Source organism: Trachurus japonicus, chromosome 11 (assembly GCF_045865225.1).
Source record: "Trachurus japonicus isolate A0001 chromosome 11, Traja_1.0".
Taxonomy (NCBI): domain Eukaryota; kingdom Metazoa; phylum Chordata; class Actinopteri; order Carangiformes; family Carangidae; genus Trachurus; species Trachurus japonicus.
Window position 1 is genome coordinate 22,696,237 of NC_140917.1, and position 18,489 is coordinate 22,714,725.

At 42.1% G+C, this 18,489-nt stretch overlaps 1 protein-coding gene across 11 annotated transcripts in view; it reads right to left on the reverse strand.

Moving 5' to 3' along the window:
• Nucleotides 1–5,149: 5,149 nt before the first annotated feature.
• The window catches only part of fhod3a (formin homology 2 domain containing 3a), a 55,462-nt gene continuing 42,122 nt past the window's right edge, over nucleotides 5,150–18,489 (reverse strand). For 7 of the 11 annotated variants that reach the window (XM_085791890.1, XM_085791888.1, XM_085791886.1 and 4 more), the window contains 13 exons: nucleotides 17,567–17,881; nucleotides 15,520–16,214; nucleotides 14,964–15,104; nucleotides 12,676–12,834; nucleotides 12,384–12,566; nucleotides 11,409–11,528; nucleotides 10,724–10,885; nucleotides 9,845–10,035; nucleotides 9,134–9,338; nucleotides 8,986–9,009; nucleotides 8,482–8,689; nucleotides 8,222–8,386; nucleotides 5,150–6,628 (listed from right to left, as the gene is read on the reverse strand). In XM_085791890.1, the coding sequence (XP_085648016.1) occupies nucleotides 6,552–6,628; nucleotides 8,222–8,386; nucleotides 8,482–8,689; nucleotides 8,986–9,009; nucleotides 9,134–9,338; nucleotides 9,845–10,035; nucleotides 10,724–10,885; nucleotides 11,409–11,528; nucleotides 12,384–12,566; nucleotides 12,676–12,834; nucleotides 14,964–15,104; nucleotides 15,520–16,214; nucleotides 17,567–17,881 (2,645 nt within the window). In that variant the 3' untranslated portion in view covers nucleotides 5,150–6,551. The remainder of the gene's footprint in view (nucleotides 6,629–8,221; nucleotides 8,387–8,481; nucleotides 8,690–8,985; nucleotides 9,010–9,133; nucleotides 9,339–9,844; nucleotides 10,036–10,723; nucleotides 10,886–11,408; nucleotides 11,529–12,383; nucleotides 12,567–12,675; nucleotides 12,835–14,963; nucleotides 15,105–15,519; nucleotides 16,215–17,566; nucleotides 17,882–18,489) is intronic. The other 4 variants (XM_085791889.1, XM_085791887.1, XM_085791885.1 and 1 more) reach the window with 1 other exon arrangement.

The following is an 18,489-nucleotide window of genomic DNA, read 5'->3' on the forward strand; positions in this document are numbered from 1 at the left end:
TTAGAGTTACCCAGTAAGTAGAGGGTAACGGGCTGTATTATAAAGTAATGGCTGTTACTCCCTCCTTAGTCTGCACCTATACAGTAGCTGTCATGCACCTACACACTACTTGTCTTAGAGTTACCCAGTAAGTAGAGGGTAACGGGCTGTATTATAAAGTAATGGCTGTTACTCCCTCCTTAGTCTGCACCTATACAGTAGCTGTCATGCACCTACACACTACTTGTCTTAGAGTTACCCAGTAAGTAGAGGGTAACGGGCTGTATTATAAAGTAATGGCTGTTACTCCCTCCTTAGTCTGCACCTATACAGTAGCTGTCATGCACCTACACTGTACTTGTCTTAGAGTTACCCAGTAAGTAGAGGGTAACGGGCTGTATTATAAAGTAATGGCTGTTACTCCCTCCTTAGTCTGCACCTACACAGTAGCTGTCATGCACCTACACACTACTTGTCTTAGAGTTACCCAGTAAGTAGAGGGTAACGGGCTGTATTATAAAGTAATGGCTGTTACTCCCTCCTTAGTCTGCACCTATACAGTAGCTGTCATGCACCTACACTGTACTTGTCTTAGAGTTACCCAGTAAGTAGAGGGTAACGGGCTGTATTATAAAGTAATGGCTGTTACTCCCTCCTTAGTCTGCACCTACACAGTAGCTGTCATGCACCTACACACTACTTGTCTTAGAGTTACCCAGTAAGTAGAGGGTAACGGGCTGTATTATAAAGTAATGGCTGTTACTCCCTCCTTAGTCTGCACCTATACAGTAGCTGTCATGCACCTACACTGTACTTGTCTTAGAGTTACCCAGTAACTAGAGGGTAACGGGCTGTATTATAAAGTATTCTTCCCTCCTTAGAGTGCAAATACACTGTAATTGTCCTGCAACTACAATGTAGTTGTCCCGGAGTTACCCAGTACCTACAAAGTAGCGGGCTGTATTATAAAGTATTCTTTGTTATTCCCTCCTTAGTGTGCAAATACACTGTAATTGTCCTGCAACTACACTGTAGTTGTCCTGGAGTTACCCAGTACCTTCTACTGCAGCTGTAACTACTGTCTAAGTAGAACCAGTAAGTTAGAACACAGTTTGTTTCACGAGATAACATCATCTGAAAGTACAGTAATACAAAGACAAAACTAACTGAAGTGTCCCTGACATCATAAAATAACAGATTTCTACTGGCTTTTGTTATTTACATTAAAGTTCAGTTTTGTTCCTTCTGTTATAAACTGTTTCATTTAGTTTTGATCCATCTGTCTGGTCCTTCTAGGTCTAAAATAGTCAGTCAAGTCAGTTTCATTTGACAAAATGTACTTTCTAAGTTAGAAGAGTCAAGTTGAAAAGATTGTTGTGATACTACTATCACACCAGAGTGTGACACTCAGTAATGGAGAATGGATGGGCTCCTCCATGAAAGGTGATCTTGATCTTGATCCAGCTCCTTGGGCCAAAGCAGAGATCAGGGTCATGGGTGGCGTGCCATCTCCCTCGTCAGGTACCATTTTCATGGCATCTCAAAAACCTCACCTGTGTAGAAACATAATTATATATTGTATCATCAACTTCATCACATAAATGCATCACTGTAAAACAAAGTGAGAAAATTAATAACTTTGAACGGTACAGTTTTTCTCATCATGGAATACTTAATCCCGGTTTTACCTTTCACATCATAAATCATTAGCCTTTTAAACCATAACTTGTGATTTTTAAGCATATTAATCAATTACAAATTATACATATTTTTTTCTTTAACTATTGAGTAAATATTTTAACCATTTAAAAATCTTCAATTTTACAAAATCAATGCTATGACCATACTGTTTCGCAACTGTAGGCTGCACCAGTACATTATTGTTACTCTTGACTGTATTCATCATACCAGTCATTACCAACAGTAACGTTAGCTAATGGAGCTAATGTGTACAGTACTAACACAAATACAGTTCCCGGTTAGCGTGGTTCAGGGGAAAACACACACTATTATCTTTAGCACAAGCTAACATTGCTAGCTGCGTTAGCATAGCTACTTAACTCACCAAGAGGTTGATAACGCGGTCAAACTGCCGTCGCACAGGTCCTCGGTTCATCCCTCTCGTCTCCCGGGGTGTTTGCTCTGTGTTTATATCAACATATCACATCGTAGACATTGCATAATTTCCCTCATTTCTCCACTTCGTCTCCTCCTGTCGTCCCTGCGGCGGTGTCAACAAGCTCCGTCCTCGCTGTGAGGTGGGACTTTCTACCTTCTCAACAGGCAACCAATGACAGGTGAGCAGCTTCTGGTCTGACCAATGACAGATGGTCAAAGGTGAGTGACTGTGATTGACAACTTATTTCATCCTATTTGATTCTAACCTGTCTAATTACGCTGCTCATCATTGATCACATAAGTTGTCAATCACAGTCACTCACCTTTGACCATCTGTCATTGGTCAGACCAGAAGCTGCTCACCTGTCATTGGTTGCCTGTTGAGAAGGTAGAAAGTCCCACCTCACAGCGAGGACGGAGCTTGTTGACACCGCCGCAGGGACGACAGGAGGAGACGAAGTGGAGAAATGAGGGAAATTATGCAATGTCTACGATGTGATATGTTGATATAAACACAGAGCAAACACCCCGGGAGACGAGAGGGATGAACCGAGGACCTGTGCGACGGCAGTTTGACCGCGTTATCAACCTCTTGGTGAGTTAAGTAGCTATGCTAACGCAGCTAGCAATGTTAGCTTGTGCTAAAGATAATAGTGTGTGTTTTCCCCTGAACCACGCTAACCGGGAACTGTATTTGTGTTAGTACTGTCCACATTAGCTCCATTAGCTAACGTTACTGTTGGTAATGACTGGTATGATGAATACAGTCAAGAGTAACAATAATGTACTGGTGCAGCCTACAGTTGTGAAACAGTATGGTCATAGCATTGATTTTGTAAAATTGAAGATTTTTAAATGGTTAAAATATTTACTCAATAGTTAAAGAAAAAAATATGTATAATTTGTAATTGATTAATATGCTTAAAAATCACAAGTTATGGTTTAAAAGGCTAATGATTTATGATGTGAAAGGTAAAACCGGGATTAAGTATTCCATGATGAGAAAAACTGTACCGTTCAAAGTTATTAATTTTCTCACTTTGTTTTACAGTGATGCATTTATGTGATGAAGTTAATGATACAATATATAATTATGTTTCTACACAGGTGAGGTTTTTGAGATGCCATGAAAATGGTACCTGACGAGGGAGATGGCACGCCACCCATGACCCTGATCTCTGCTTTGGCCCAAGGAGCTGGATCAAGATCAAGATCACCTTTTATGGAGGAGCCCATCCATTCTCCATTACTGAGTGTCACACTCTGGTGTGATAGTAGTATCACAACAATCTTTTCAACTTGACTCTTCTAACTTAGAAAGTACATTTTGTCAAATGAAACTGACTTGACTGACTATTTTAGACCTAGAAGGACCAGACAGATGGATCAAAACTAAATGAAACAGTTTATAACAGAAGGAACAAAACTGAACTTTAATGTAAATAACAAAAGCCAGTAGAAATCTGTTATTTTATGATGTCAGGGACACTTCAGTTAGTTTTGTCTTTGTATTACTGTACTTTCAGATGATGTTATCTCGTGAAACAAACTGTGTTCTAACTTACTGGTTCTACTTAGACAGTAGTTACAGCTGCAGTAGAAGGTACTGGGTAGCTCCAGGACAACTACAGTGTAGTTGCAGGACAATTACAGTGTATTTGCACACTAAGGAGGGAATAACAAAGAATACTTTATAATACAGCCCGCTACTTTGTAGGTACTGGGTAACTCCGGGACAACTACATTGTAGTTGCAGGACAATTACAGTGTATTTGCACTCTAAGGAGGGAATAACAAAGAATACTTTATAATACAGCCCGTTACCCTCTAGTTACTGGGTAACTCTAAGACAAGTACAGTGTAGGTGCATGACAGCTACTGTATAGGTGCAGACTAAGGAGGGAGTAACAGCCATTACTTTATAATACAGCCCGTTACCCTCTACTTACTGGGTAACTCTAAGACAAGTAGTGTGTAGGTGCATGACAGCTACTGTATAGGTGCAGACTAAGGAGGGGTAACAGTGCTCACTTACAGTAGGGTACTTACTGTACTTAAAGTTTATGAATGATCATGGATGTGGATGTGTCATGTGTTTTCTGGTTAATAAATAATAAAAACATTTTCTAACTCTCCGAATGACTCATTATTGTGGATGTATTACTGTATAGTTTGTGTTTTGCCCTTGGATGACAGAACTAGACTTTCATAGATGTGCATTTTAGAGAGGTAAGTTTGCTACCAGCCAGCCTGTTACTGTATTGGAAAATGTCCACACTCTATACCCATTTCTCACCTATTCCAAACCATACAATTAAATAATGAATAATAAATCTCTGAAATAGAGGTGAAATGTCGCTGCTGACACTTTTGGAAAACATGGATTGCAACTGTGCTCATATTGTACAGTAGACTATTTAATTTCTAATGTACCTGGCAGGAGTTACACTGTAAGTCCGGGGAAAGTAGGACGTAATTGTACGGGAGTTACGCTCTAAGACACAGCCTAGTTATACTGTAAAATGCGGGGTAATTAGTGGCGGAGTGAGCGAGAGTTACTGTGTAATTTGGTGTAAAGTAGGACAGGAGTTACGTGCCAAGACGCAGCCTAGTTAAACTGTAAAACAGCGAGAGTTACCCTGTACTTCTGTGGAAGTTGGTGTGAAGCAGGATGTAAGTTACGCGCTAAGACGCAGCCTAGTTACACTGTAAATGCACGGGGGAAACAGGGGGGAAAGTGAGCTGCAGTTACTCAGTACTTGTGTGAAATAAGCGGCAACCTACGCGGCAAGAGAGCGGTAGGTACGCTGTAAGTCGCGGGCCGTATTATGTAGTGCTACCACATAATGTCCATGGAACAAATGAGGAAAAAAGGTGTCTAATATTGGACGTAGGTGTGTGACTGAAACGTATCTGTGTGCTGTCAATGGATGTGCACAGTGGGGGTGGGGGAGGGCAGATTGATACTAAGTCAACGATACAACTTATTCATTTTCAGAGGTAAAAGTAATGACGAAGAACGACACGCACATCCCACATTTTCACTCAGTGGTTTTATTGCAGAATGTGTATACACAGCATTTCAAGTGAAAGTGTCTGTAACCATGGTTTCATGATTAGCTCACTACATGATATTTATGCAGCGATGATTCCCAGTTTTGTTTTGTTTGTTCTGGACTGTGAGAGGAGCGCACACTTCTGCTGGGACTGCTCCACAATCTGTTTCAAGTTCATACAAAGTACACCGTGACCACAACGTTCAAAGCAAATGTCCAAAGACTTCTCCTCTCTCACCCTCTCTGCACGGAACATCATTTTAAAAACACATATTTCAGCTCTGACCATCATCTTTCACTTCTTTCATCTTTAATTACAATTCACAGAATAGCTTCTTTTTTAGCCTTTCTCTCAGACTATATAATACAAATGACTACAGAAAATTACAAAAATAATACAGAATATGAACTGCACTAAACATGCACACTGTATCTGGCAGCAGACAAGGGCATTTACACATCTTCTGCAGGATTCTCTGCATGTCCTTCAAATAGATTATTATTATTATTTTTTAAGTCCTTATCTTTTTATCTTTTTACACTTTACAAACAGTTCCTCTGAGATAAAAACTTCCTTTTCTGTGTTTTAAATCAGTCGTTCATTTCAGCTCGACGGACTATTAACGCGAGTAAGGTGCAAGATCTGAGCTTTTGCAAATAAATACTGAGGAGGAGAATTCTTTTGAAATGAAAAAAGCTAAACGTCATCACCACTCACGCCATATAACTACACCTGTCAAACTGTGAGTCATCTGGAAAGCAGGAAGCGACTAACACAATAGCACGAGATGGCGAAAAAGGTACAGCACTGTCCCTTTTCAATGAAAGGCACACATCAGATTGAAAACCGTTCACATGCCCACTGATCCACAGCCACACCCGCCACTTGTCAAATGTGCAGCTGCAAAAACAATCTGATTCTCATTGTTTTCCTGGCGTTCTTTGAAATTGGATAAGAGAACAAATCGAGCTTCCTCTTCAGCCCATTCATCTTTACAACCAAAATTCACAGCTTAAATAAATGAAACATAGTGAAGTCACAGCTGCAGAGTTTAAAGCAAAAAAAATATCCCTTTGAACTAATACAATGTTTGAAATATTTTTACATAAATAAAAAAAAATGTTTCAGCTGAATGTAGAGGCAGAATCATCGATTTTTAGATTCTCTTTTCCTTCTTTTCTTCTTCTTCACCTCCATTGTCTATTCTGGAGGATTATTTACTCTGTAGTTTCATCACTCAGACACAACAGGCAAGATTAGCAGCAAAAAACCTAAAGGGGCGTGTTACTGCTGGAGTACAAGTGTGGCGAAGGCAGGTAGCTGACGGAGGCGTCGAATCATGGTTTGTTGCTCCGTTTCCACGGCAAAGATGACAGTCAGGGGGCGGCGCATCACATTTATGTGTCTGGAGAATCAGTTAGTCCCAAAGCAAGAGCTTCCTCTGGTGTCAGACCGTTCTTCAGAGTCCGCCTCACTGCCAGAAGAGAAGAGAAGAGATTACTGTATGTGATCATATATAACGCCTAGTGTTGGGTATAGTAACTAATAACATTACAATATTATTGTTAAAGTAATTTGTTATTTATCTGCGTTACCTGTGAATAAATGTAATGTGTTACAATACTCATCTGTTACTAAAAATGCCTCACACATGCTGCAGCTTAATTGACCACAGAACACACACACCCTCCTTTAAATGCACCGAGAAGTCTCATCACTGAATGACAGCGTGTGGTACCTGGTGTACCTGGTGTGACATTCAGCACCCCCCATTTTCATTTAGGATTTTCCATTGTTTTATTTCATTAATTTGTTTGTCTAATTTCTGACTATTCATCACAACTGTAATATTTTGCTAAGTGGATGTGGGTTACAACGCAAAGAGGTCACACGGGCACTTTTGCGGCAGTTACTGTAGGTGCCCTAAGACAGTGTTTTTCAACCTTGGGGTCGGGACCCAACATGGGGTCGCCTGGAATTCGAATGGGGTCACTGGAAATGTCTAGTAATTGATAAAAAAAAAAAGAATTACTGATGAAAATATATTTTTAACTGATTATTATTCTTTTTAAAATTATGATTAAAAACACCACACACAATCTTAAACAGCTGTATTCTATACTTTCACTTTCTCAAATATAAATCTAGTTCAAATAAAATGCAGCATATAAAAATATCTGAGCTGGCGCATCTTGATTGACGACCGCCATCACATGACTGCACGTGATCGGGGGTCGCCAGAAATTTGTGATGTCAAAATGGGGTCACGGGCCAAAAAAGGTTGGGAACCACTGCCCTAAGGGGTCCTCGGGTGAAGGCTGGTTTCTCGCCTGAATTATCAGGTGAACAAAAGTGATAAAAACATGACGAGAAGCAACACAGATATATATGGAATCAATGCAAAAGTGTTATGTGCTGTTGATAACACAAATAGGAGATTTATGTTGCTGTTTGTAAGTTACAGTAATAAATGTCCGTGACATCAGAGACGGTGCTTGACCTCATGTTAGTGAACCGCTCAGAGGTGATTCCTGTGACTCCAACCGTGACTAGTTCAAAATATGAGTTGTGTGAATGGCAGAATGTGATGAGTGTTTGATTTGAGTATTATTACAATAAGATAACAGGCGTTAAAGTTGAGTAGTGAATGTGAACGTATGTGTGTCAGTAAACAGATCGCCTGCAGTGAGCAACAGAGTGACTGTGTGTTTCTGAATGATCAGATTAAAAGAGTGAAAAAACTCATGCACGCCTTGAAACCCCTCTGTATGTCCGAGTGTGCAACATACAAACCCTGACTGCAGGCTTATGATAACAGGAATGAAGGACAGCATCTGAGAGAGGGGACGCAGCTCTTTGCAGCCGATATAAACGTATCACCCACGCATAGTTTGCATTTCACTGGGCTGTTCTTCTCCTTTTCACCAGCAAATTCAAAATAATGCTAGAAGCTACTTCCTAGAGCTTGTTTCCTTTAAGAGTTCACAGCCGGATTACATCATCGGTGGTTATTTTCAGACTTTTCAGAGCATGTATTTTGGACACAGGTTATGTGTTGAGGTCGTACATGACTTGCGGTTCGCCCTGGACCTCCTCCTCTCTCTGGGCTGAGCTCTGGTTCCTGGACCCTGAGTGGCCGACCTCACGATGCGCTCCATGATCTCGTCGGCGGCGTCGTCTCCACCAGTCTGAGAATCCTCCACAGGTGGCGTCCAGGCCTGCATAGTGCGACCTGAACAAACAGAGCAAAGTGATAAATGCTTGTCTTTTGTTTGTTTTACTGTGTATTTATCTGTCACCCGGTGAAGAACTCCCTGTCCCCCTCACCTCCTCGTCCAGGCCGAGACCTTGTCCGTGTGCGAAGTCCGGGTACACCGCTGCTCTCCTTGTCCCCGCCGCTGAGGCTGGTTCTCAGCACCGCTTTCATGTTCTCGTGCTCTACAGCGTCCTCAGCATGGCCCAGGCCCTGAGGCTGCTTGCTCTCCTGGCTCCCACTAGGGGCAGTGTTGTTACTGCTGGAGCCATATCGACCACACTGATGGGGAGAAACAGAAAGAAACAGGATGAGAATCTCACAGCTTTTATTTGAAGTATTTGGGCCTTTGACCATGGGGCAAGCCTGAAACATCCAGGAAAACATACAACCTGTAACAACGGCATTCCCACTCCCTACTATGTTTTACTGACTAATTCACTCAGACATTTAGTGAAAAGGAAACTTTGAAGCAGTTAGTTAGTGGATTCATGCGCGCGCACACACACACACACACACACACACACACACACACACACACACACACACATGCAGAAAGGCAGCACACGTGTTGATACCTCACTCTCCTCTTCATCATCCGACTACAGGAGAAAGAAAGAGTGAAATTTAAAGAACAGATAAAAGAAAATGGAGGTGAAAATAGAAAACGGAGGTAAAAGGCAGTGTGTCTGTGTGTGAAGGTTTCTCTGTCTGTGTGATACTCACAGGAGCGTTGACGTCTATGATCATCTTTCCTCTGGTCTTGTTGCGTTCGCGGTGGTCGGCCCTTTTCTGTTTCTGCTGCAGCACGCGGTCTCTGGTGGTTCTGTACTCCAGCGCAAACTCACTGATGATCTTACTAAACCTGTGGACACTGATCTCCCTCACTCTGTAGGCCGGGTGACCGAGGAACAACAGGAATGAATGGAACCTGAGAGAAAGAGGCAAAGGACAGAGGGATGCTTCATACAGAAAAATAGGGATTGCAATAATACGTAGGTAAAAATCAAGTGATTTAGCACTTTAATACATAATGCACTAATCAAGCTAAACAAACTGTGAGAATCAGAATCAGAATCAGAATTTATTTGTCATTGCACAACAGCACAACGAGGTTAAAAGCGAAACCTTAAAGTGTAACCACACATAGAAACAAGACAGACAATAAACAGTAACACAATCAGTGCAGACATTCAGTTATTCAATAATCAACAATTATGATTATGTGTATGGATAAAGTGACAGTGCAAGTGCATTGATGACTAGCAGGGTAAAATATGAGAGTATACTGTATGTATAAAAATAAAAAAAGTAAATAAATATGTAAATAAATATGTACGTATATGAATATAGCCATAGGCTGTCAGTTCATGTTTGCATTCAGTATTGTGATGGCTTTGGGGTAAAAGCTGTTTTTCAGTATGTTTGTCTTGCTACCTGTTGATGATCCTGCGGTGAACTATCTTGAGGATGATGATCCTCTCAGCGCAGTCTTTGAGGAAGTCAGACATCTTCTGCTTCAGCTGTGGCTTCATCTCATGCTTGGCGATGACCTTCAGGTGATCCCATGAGGCTTTGCAGCGACGCTCCATCTGACACAAGTTTTCCTGCAGCTGGTCAAAATCCACCTGATAGAAGAGATGATGTGAGTGAATAAGCAACACGTGGTGAAACGCATGTGGTGGAAAGTCCTCTCGTTCAAAACAGAATCTAGTCCAACCTCATGTTTTATCGAGTTTTTTAAATTCCAAGTTATTTCTAGTTTTGAATTCAAGATATTTTTAAAGCTTGAGTTTTGACCTGTAATGATTCTAATGAATGTATCACAATCAGACTTCCCAGCATGCTTTGTTTGCGAGTCAGATCTCTCCAGACATCTTTCTTTTTGTAGTTTTTGAGAAAACAAATATGGCAAAAACTTGCTGTGTCTTTATTGCTTGTTAAACAGCAGTTGTTTCCTCTGTTAGTAGTGAAAACAATCCTTGTATTGACACTAGTGGCTCAAACAGCAGCCGACACAGCTGGATGATCTTTGCAGGAAAAATGATTCTTCAAACGGACAAAAAGTAGCTTGAAAGCCATTGTTGAATGTGCCTGGTATCTTCAATTTATTCATTCTAACTTTCCCAAATTCAGTGAACTGCTTTTGCACGACAGTGACTTGTGAGCCGAGCTTGAGAAAAGTTTTCAAGCTACGCTCACTTCCTGCAACCCACATGTTTGAGGCAACAGGAGAACTCACGTTTCGAGTTGGACCAGTTGGACCAACTTGAAATGTTTTGGACTGGCGCAGATTCAAACCAGTGCGGAGCGTACCTTTGCAGAACGTGTGATGGCTCCGATCTCTGAGTACAGGTCGGTGCTCTGAGGGAAGTTCTCCACCACGGCAGAGCAGGCGTGATGCAGTAGAGACTGTTTATGAACCGTGTCCTTCACCTCCGGAACCTTCTCCAGATATGTAAACTCGAAGCCTTTAGCCTGGACACATGGACACACTAGTTACTAACAAAGGTCAGGGGTGCCAAACTAATTTTAGTTCAGGGGCCACATACAGCACAATTTCATCTCCCGTGGGCTGGACCAGTAAAACAACAGCATATTACCCTTTAAATAAAGAGAACTTTTCATTTTTCCCTTTGTTTTAGTGCAAAGAAGTTCAAGTACATCATTCAGATGTTTACATATCCTTTACAAAACATTAGGAACAACCTGAAATTTCTTGAGAAAACTGTGTGGAATTTCAACAATATTATGTCTCTTCTGTCTTCTATGTAATTTTCATACTTGGAAAATTCATCCTGGTGGGACGGTTTTGGCCCATGGGCCCGCGCTTTTGACACCCCTGCTCTAAATTATAGTTGCAGATATGTGATGTAATTTTTAAAATACAAATTTGGGAGATTCACACTCTAATAAAATCCCTGGTAATGTCTATAATAATTGCAATAGGAAACATTCCATCTCTGTCAGATGAAGTTAACCTGTGATGGTCGTGACTCACATTCGTGCCATTTAGGAAGTTTCCCATTGAGAGCAGTGTGGACAGGATGTAACGTAGAGTTTTATTCTTCTCCAGCTGCTCCATACCCTCCTTCAGATCCTGCAGCGGCTCTGCTACTTCCTGGAAGGAGGAAGACACACACAAACACACACACATCATTTGTTGAGTCAATTAAGACTCCTGAAAACATGTGTTTCATTAGTCTACAGTTACAAGTGGTGAGTAAACAGGTGCACCTCCCCTCCTGCCACAACTCATCTGCTTTTGTTTTAGGTCAGGAGAGGTCGTGTAAAGGTTGCAGCCGCGATATCAAACGCCCTTCTGACGACATGAAAACTTTGTTTTCTTGCGAGCCTTTGTTTGTATGCCTGCGCGCTATGCTGCCCTCCATTAAGCCTCCCACTACCACACCGTCCCACAGAGTTGAGTTGGGAAAGCAGCTCTGCCGAATATGCGGTTGGGCATCGTGCCTTTCATGGAGAGATTAAAGGCAACTGCATCCTGTGGAAAGCTGTAAAATTTACAGGACAGCAACGGAGGGTCGGCATGTTTTTCATTCTCTGGGTCTGACTTTGAACTCCTTCTCCTGGATGCATTCTTTGCTTGAGTAAAACATGGTGTGCCAGAGGAAGAAGACGAGGTGCTGCTAATAAGCCTGCATATTTAGTTCTGATGTTATTATGTAACTATGTAACCATGTCTGTTTTGCGGATGTTGTTTGTGCTAGAATGGATATTGATACTTACTGACTTGGGCATTGGACACACGAACGCACACGTGCTCTGTCTGTTTCTTCTTTAACAAAACCATAATCACGTATGACTGTATGTTTTTAGATGTGCACTTGGAAAGGGTTTTTGTTTGGACATTCTCATGATGCATCAACCATTTTTCTTCAATTTAGTGCAGTTTTATTTTATTTTATTTTTTAAGAAACAGAAAGAAAAAGAAGCAGTGCCTCTGGTTTAAACAGACCTTTTCTGTGGCCTCGTAGTCCATCTTGAAGGCCCAGAGCTGGAGTCTGGCAGACAGCTCACTAATGGAGGACAGAGTGAGGAGGAACTGCTCTGCTGAGCCCAGTGGGACGTCGGGGTTGGCCAGCTGAGCCTCCTGGATCTTCTGCTTCTCTTCCTCTGTGGGGATCATGGTTAGGATTTTCTGAGGGCAAAGAACAACAGACAATAGGCGTCAAATTATGAAATAAAAGTTGCAGCGACAAGTTTCGATCGCCACTTGCTTCCTTTTCACTGTCGCATGTATCTCTCACCTCTATGCCTTCCTTGTTGAGCGCATACTCATCAAAGTTAAGGATGGCCGTCTTTATGGTGCGAGGAGGAGGCAGCACCGTCAAGCCGATATTGATGGCGTTGCTCCTCTTGGAATCCAACACGATGATCTCCTGCCGCTTGCCGTCTGCTGCTGTTTTCTAGGGCACAAAAATACAGAGGGTCAGCGCTGGGTCTCTGTCTGCCCCCCCCCCCCCCCCTCTCCTCAGTGTGGCCTGCTTTATGGGGTTGGATTAGAGTGATCACCACTCAGGTTACACTGACTGACAACAAGAGCTAGATGGTTAGCGGGAGCAGGAAATACCATTACAGGTTAGCTCTATACTTACACAGTATGTGTAGCCTACATGTGTTTTAGTGGCCATGTGGATAAGTCTGCAGACATATTGTGACTATATAAATGGCTATGACATCATAAGCACTATTATAGGCTATTATGGAAAGGAAGTGTGTCATCACATTAAAGTGTAACAGAGTAGGTGCTAAGACTTGGTTACTGCCCCTGGGAATTTTTTTTAGCATAATATGAGAGTGGTAGATTTACATTCCAGTACAACTACCACTAATGAGCTGCTTCATGTTATAGTTTATGCTGTTGTGACGCAGATGTATTTACTTGAAACACATTTCTCAAAGTTGTTCATTCATTTTTTAAAAACATATTATTAATTAATATTTTTATTTTACCATTGTGTAATGTTAAAAGATGATTATGTTTCTAATAAAGCTGACCAAATGAATTGGTCAGACCAGCGGTTAAAGGGGAACTATGCAAGTCTGGCTGCTTTTCCATTGTGTTGCTAACCCTCCTCCCGGCCATGTGCAATTACTCAGAAAGTTTTTAATTAAGGTAAAAATGTAGCAATGTTCCTCTTTAAATAACCTCACCTGTTCCCAGAACGTGTGAAGATTTGAGGTTGGTAAAAGGTAAAACCAGCCACAACATACAGTACTTCATGGTTGTCTGCCAGTCAGACTGGTGGTACACCCCTGTTTATCCAGAGGCATGTAAAAATGTGAAACCACCAGTCTGACATTGTGTCATAGTCGCAATGTGTTTTCTGATTTCTCCCTGACCTTGACCTTGTTTGTCCCTGAATCCAAGCGGACATTAGTGCAAACTAAGGGATTCCCTAGAGGTAGGATATATGCAATATTGTTCTCACAAGGTTCAAATCATGCTTTCTGATGTCACTATGACTTTAAAGCAGAAGTAAGCGATCCGGTCGCTTTGGCTAAGTTCTTGTCAGCCGATGGAGTTAGCAGTCCCCGCCCTCGTCCCTACGTCACCACATTCACGCGCATCCCTTGGCTGCACACACAGAGAGGACCGTCCCTTTATGCCGTTCTCTCTCCTCATTGGATAAAGGTTGTAGGATACAAGGAAAGTTTTCTCCTCGGCTTACAGCAGAGCAGAGTGACTGACAGACCCGTGTTTCAGACCAAACACTCTATAAGTGATTGCCGTCGGAAGATATAACTATTTAAGACTTATATTAACACAAATATTCCGCTTACTTCTGCTTTAACCTTTGACCATTTACTGCCACCAAAATCTAGTCAGTGCTTCTTTGAGTCCTAATGAATGTGAATGCCAAATTTGAAGGAATTCTGTCTATGCAAAATAAAAGGACGAAAAGAACAGACAGCCTGAAAACAATATTGGGTTTGAGTTTTAGATAAGGAGTCCATATAAGCACTGGTAAAGTTTCCTCAGACCTTTGCAGGCTTTGGCTTCTAAAAGTCCTTTTAAAACTTGCTTTCTCTCATTATCTGTCAGCTTTGCTTGAGTTATTTCGATCTGGAGACCACCATCACTGTGTCACATTATGTGTGGGCCTGACGTGAGTTACTAACTGGTTTGGCTCTAACAGGAGTTGGGGTTTGAAGCAGTGGCTCAGAAGTTCAAAGCGTGAGGTGTCTGCGTTCAGCTCCCGTGTCTTAGTAGACCATACTATTCTCATTTAAAAGCTTTGTGAGAAGTATGTAGGATTCAACGTTCCCCCGTTTGATCCAGATCAAAACACACATGACCTTGCTTAACCCTTAAAACATTGAGTATTGGAAACGACGGCCACCAAACCTACAGACAGGAGGAGCTAGTGATGAAGCACCGGAGCACTTGATATATCATGAGAGGACAGGACTCCTGATGAAGTTTTGCAGTTTTTTGAAGAGGTACTGTAGTACTGTAGCTGAAGACAAATCTGCCAGCATTCACCAGAATCCCAAAACATTCTGCGCCCCCGACCAGGCACTGGTTATTTACCTTTGTCACTGGCATTTCCTTCGACTTCGACTCAAACAGATGCTCCAGTTTAGCTGTGTCCAACTTTATTGGCTCCAGTTTGGACCAGAATAAGTCTCCACTCCGCTTGTAGTCCCTGTACTGAGAGTCTGTCGGACGCACCTGATCACAAAGACAAGAATGGACTACGTTAAGTGGAGACATGTGTTAAACTCCCATTTCCTTTAATAAAACAGGTAAATGAGAGAGAAAGAACCACAAATAATAGCAGCAACAGGAACATGTTGAGTGAGTCATTGTTTTTGATGACCCCTTAATCTTAACAGGGGAAACATGTAGGCGTAGTCTTTAAAGAACTCTCCATCTTGATCTGTAGCATCTTCTGGCCAACCAGCACTGTTTGTTAAACCTAAAACAGTAACAGGACCTAATGTCTGAAACTGAAGTCATTACTGTAATTAAATTGTAAATCTACCTCCAGTTTTCAGCCCCTAGATAAATTTGGGTATAAAAGTGGTGACACATCTTTTCAAAAATCTACCCAATGAAAAAAAAGTTGCTGTTTGTGTTGACTCACCTCGCTCCAGAAAAGCCTGATTGTCTTCCTCTTCTTGTTGAATAAAGGCGGTTCTGGAGGAGGAGGCGCTGGCATCGGAGCACTAAAGCATGGAGGAGGAGGAGGCCTCATAATCCCTATCAGGGGAGGAGGTGGGGGGCAGATGCCTAACATAGGTGGCGGTGGGGGGAAGCAAGGTGGAAGAGGAGGTGGGGGCGGGAGGTCGCCGCACCCTCCCATCAAAACGGGGTCCAGAATGTCCTTGTCGTCGTCCTCCGTCAGGTCGGTGAAGTTGATATCTCCGATGCGCAGCTCTCGAGGGCTGGCCAGGAGCTGGTCCCAGATGGTGTCTGATTCCTTTTTGGGGGGCGGGGTCGGGGGCGGGGGCTCGATGGCTGGGGCGTCCAGGTGAGGGTGGGGTGAAGTGAGGTCCTTGATCAAGTTTCCAAATCGTTCGGCGAGCGGACGGATGCTCCTGTGCTGCTCTGATTTGTCATCCCTGTTGTCACCCTCCTTATCGCCGTCCAGCTGCCCCTCTGCGTCCTCCTTGGTTTCTTTGTCCTCCCCATCTCCTCGCTCTTTCTCCTTCTCTGCATCCTCCTCTTCCTCCTCTTCATCACTGGGCTTCTTGTTCTGGGAGTACAGCATGTCCAGCATGAAGAGCTTACTGTTGAGGAGTTTACTGCACGGCTCGTTCACCTCTCCCTCCTTAAAGCCTGAGAAAGAGAGTAACACATTAGTAGGTCTTATATGAGTTATTTTAGAGTATAATGAGGATGGAACAGGGTTAAGGTTAGAATATTCTTACCAAAAATCATGTATTTTCCTATTAACAGTTTTCCACAACTACCTTTCATTTCCACTGGTGAAGTAATGATACATTCTCTCTACGTGCTGCATTAAGACCTCATCTCTGTGTATCAGTACAAACACTGATGTTATTGCTACTGTGTTTGTGGTTGATGTTGCTGCTTTTTTTTAAAATTATTTTTGTCCTTCTATATGGTTTGGTTTTACTGTTGATTGTGTTTATTTGTTTGTAATTGTGGATTTGTGGCAATGCAGAAATTCTTCTTGTCATATAACACAGGCATGTTCAAAATGTCATGTCTGATATCCTCATATAATGCTCAGACAAAAACCCTTATCACTCTGACAACTGATTTGTTGCAGAGGTGTTTTGACCTTAATCGACCTTGACTTGCGTAATGCAGTGCAAATCCATGTTTGTCTGTTTCTGTTGATGTTCTGTTTGTCATTCAACTGCACTGGTGAAAGTGAATATGAACATATTTAAAAAAAAAAAAAAAAAAAAAAGTACAAACACTGACCAGGAGTCAGGTATCAGTCAGCTGTGAACGATGAACATTACACAAAGACCCAGTGTTTTAGCTTTCAGCTACATTACCTCACTGACAGTAAACTGTGTCCCAGTGGGAGCTTTCATTGAAAAAATCATAATTTTTCACATTTGTCTAGGCGCTGGGGAAAAAACACTGAGAAAGTGCATCTCTTATAATATTAGGGAATGCCCTGAATGATGATTTTTGTCTTAAGTCTTAAGTATGTCAACATTCTTGTTAAAGGTCTATTGTACTTGAAACAAGTTGGCAAAATTGCATAAACTGATCACATTTTTTTCAAAAAGGTTCTTTAACCTAAATGCTCTGATAATCTTTCAAGTGTTTTTACCTAGGGAAGTAATTTGGTTGCACTGTTCAGTAACTATAATAGTCAAACAATCAATAGTTTAAAATTATTTTTAAAAAGAAAGAATTGTGATAAATCATGATCATGATGTTACTATAAATAAAAAAAAAATGAAATGATATTTTTGCCGTATCGTCCACCTCTACAGTAACTTCTACAGTTCTACAGGGAGGTAAACAGATTTTCAATTTGGTGGAAATGGTGCACTGCTACCACATCAGAAAAAGTCAGCTCATCCCTGCATCCTCAGACATCTCACCTGTTTCCAGGGCAACAGGCCATAATACAGCAGATCAGTAACCTTGTGTTAAAAAAACTGCTATTGAATGAAGCACTCTTCAGATGAAAAACTGCCCACCATTCTCCGCGCTCCCCCGCTCCTCTCTCTCCAGAGTGCTGCTGGCAGAGGAGATGCTGGAGGCCGAGCAGTTGTCCTTCTCGTTCACTTCCTCATTCTGCCGTTCCTTGTCGCTCAAGATGCCGCTGTCCTCCTCTGCCTCCTCTCTCTCTCTCTCCGATTCCTGCTCCTTGACTTCCTCCTCCTCCTTTTCTGTGGTTGTTTCCTCCTGCACTTCCTCTCCTTCCTCTTCTTTCTGTTCTTCCTCCTCTTCGGCGGTGGCTTCTGCCTCTTTCTCCTCTGTGTCTACGCTGGCACTGGAGTCATCAGCCTCGCCTGTAACAAAGAGTCAACTGTAAGACTCTGATTACGAGCTTTATCTCTCAAACTGATAGACTCTTTTACAGTAATTCCTGAATTTTACAATCCTGTGGGATAGTGTAAGAATTATTTACAGTGAAATACTGTTTGAAACGGCTCTCTTTGATTTTAAAGGTTGCACATGGGACACGCCTGTATCAATACACTTTCACCCACACCCACACCCACACACACACACTCAGACAAACAAGAAAAACAAAAACACACACTCATACTCTAATGTAAACAATATGGCGTGTAAACAAAACTGGGTTGTTGCAGCACCAGGATATGAAGAGGAAATGAAGAATTAAGTTCCTGTTTAGGTCAAAACACACTCACGTATGGCACACACGCGTACCTCAACAGTAACAGTCCATGCAGTGATGCAGGCGAGGTTAGAATAACATGGCACTCAGAGGCCTCAGACACTCGCCTGTGTGAGCTACAGAACCTCATCTCATGGCCGAGCATGCACTCCAACACAAGGCTGTTTTCTTACACAAGATGTTTTGGCATCACACTTTCAAAAAGCTCTTTCAAAAGCCCATTTGACCCTTTCACCCATATCCTCTCTGTATTTT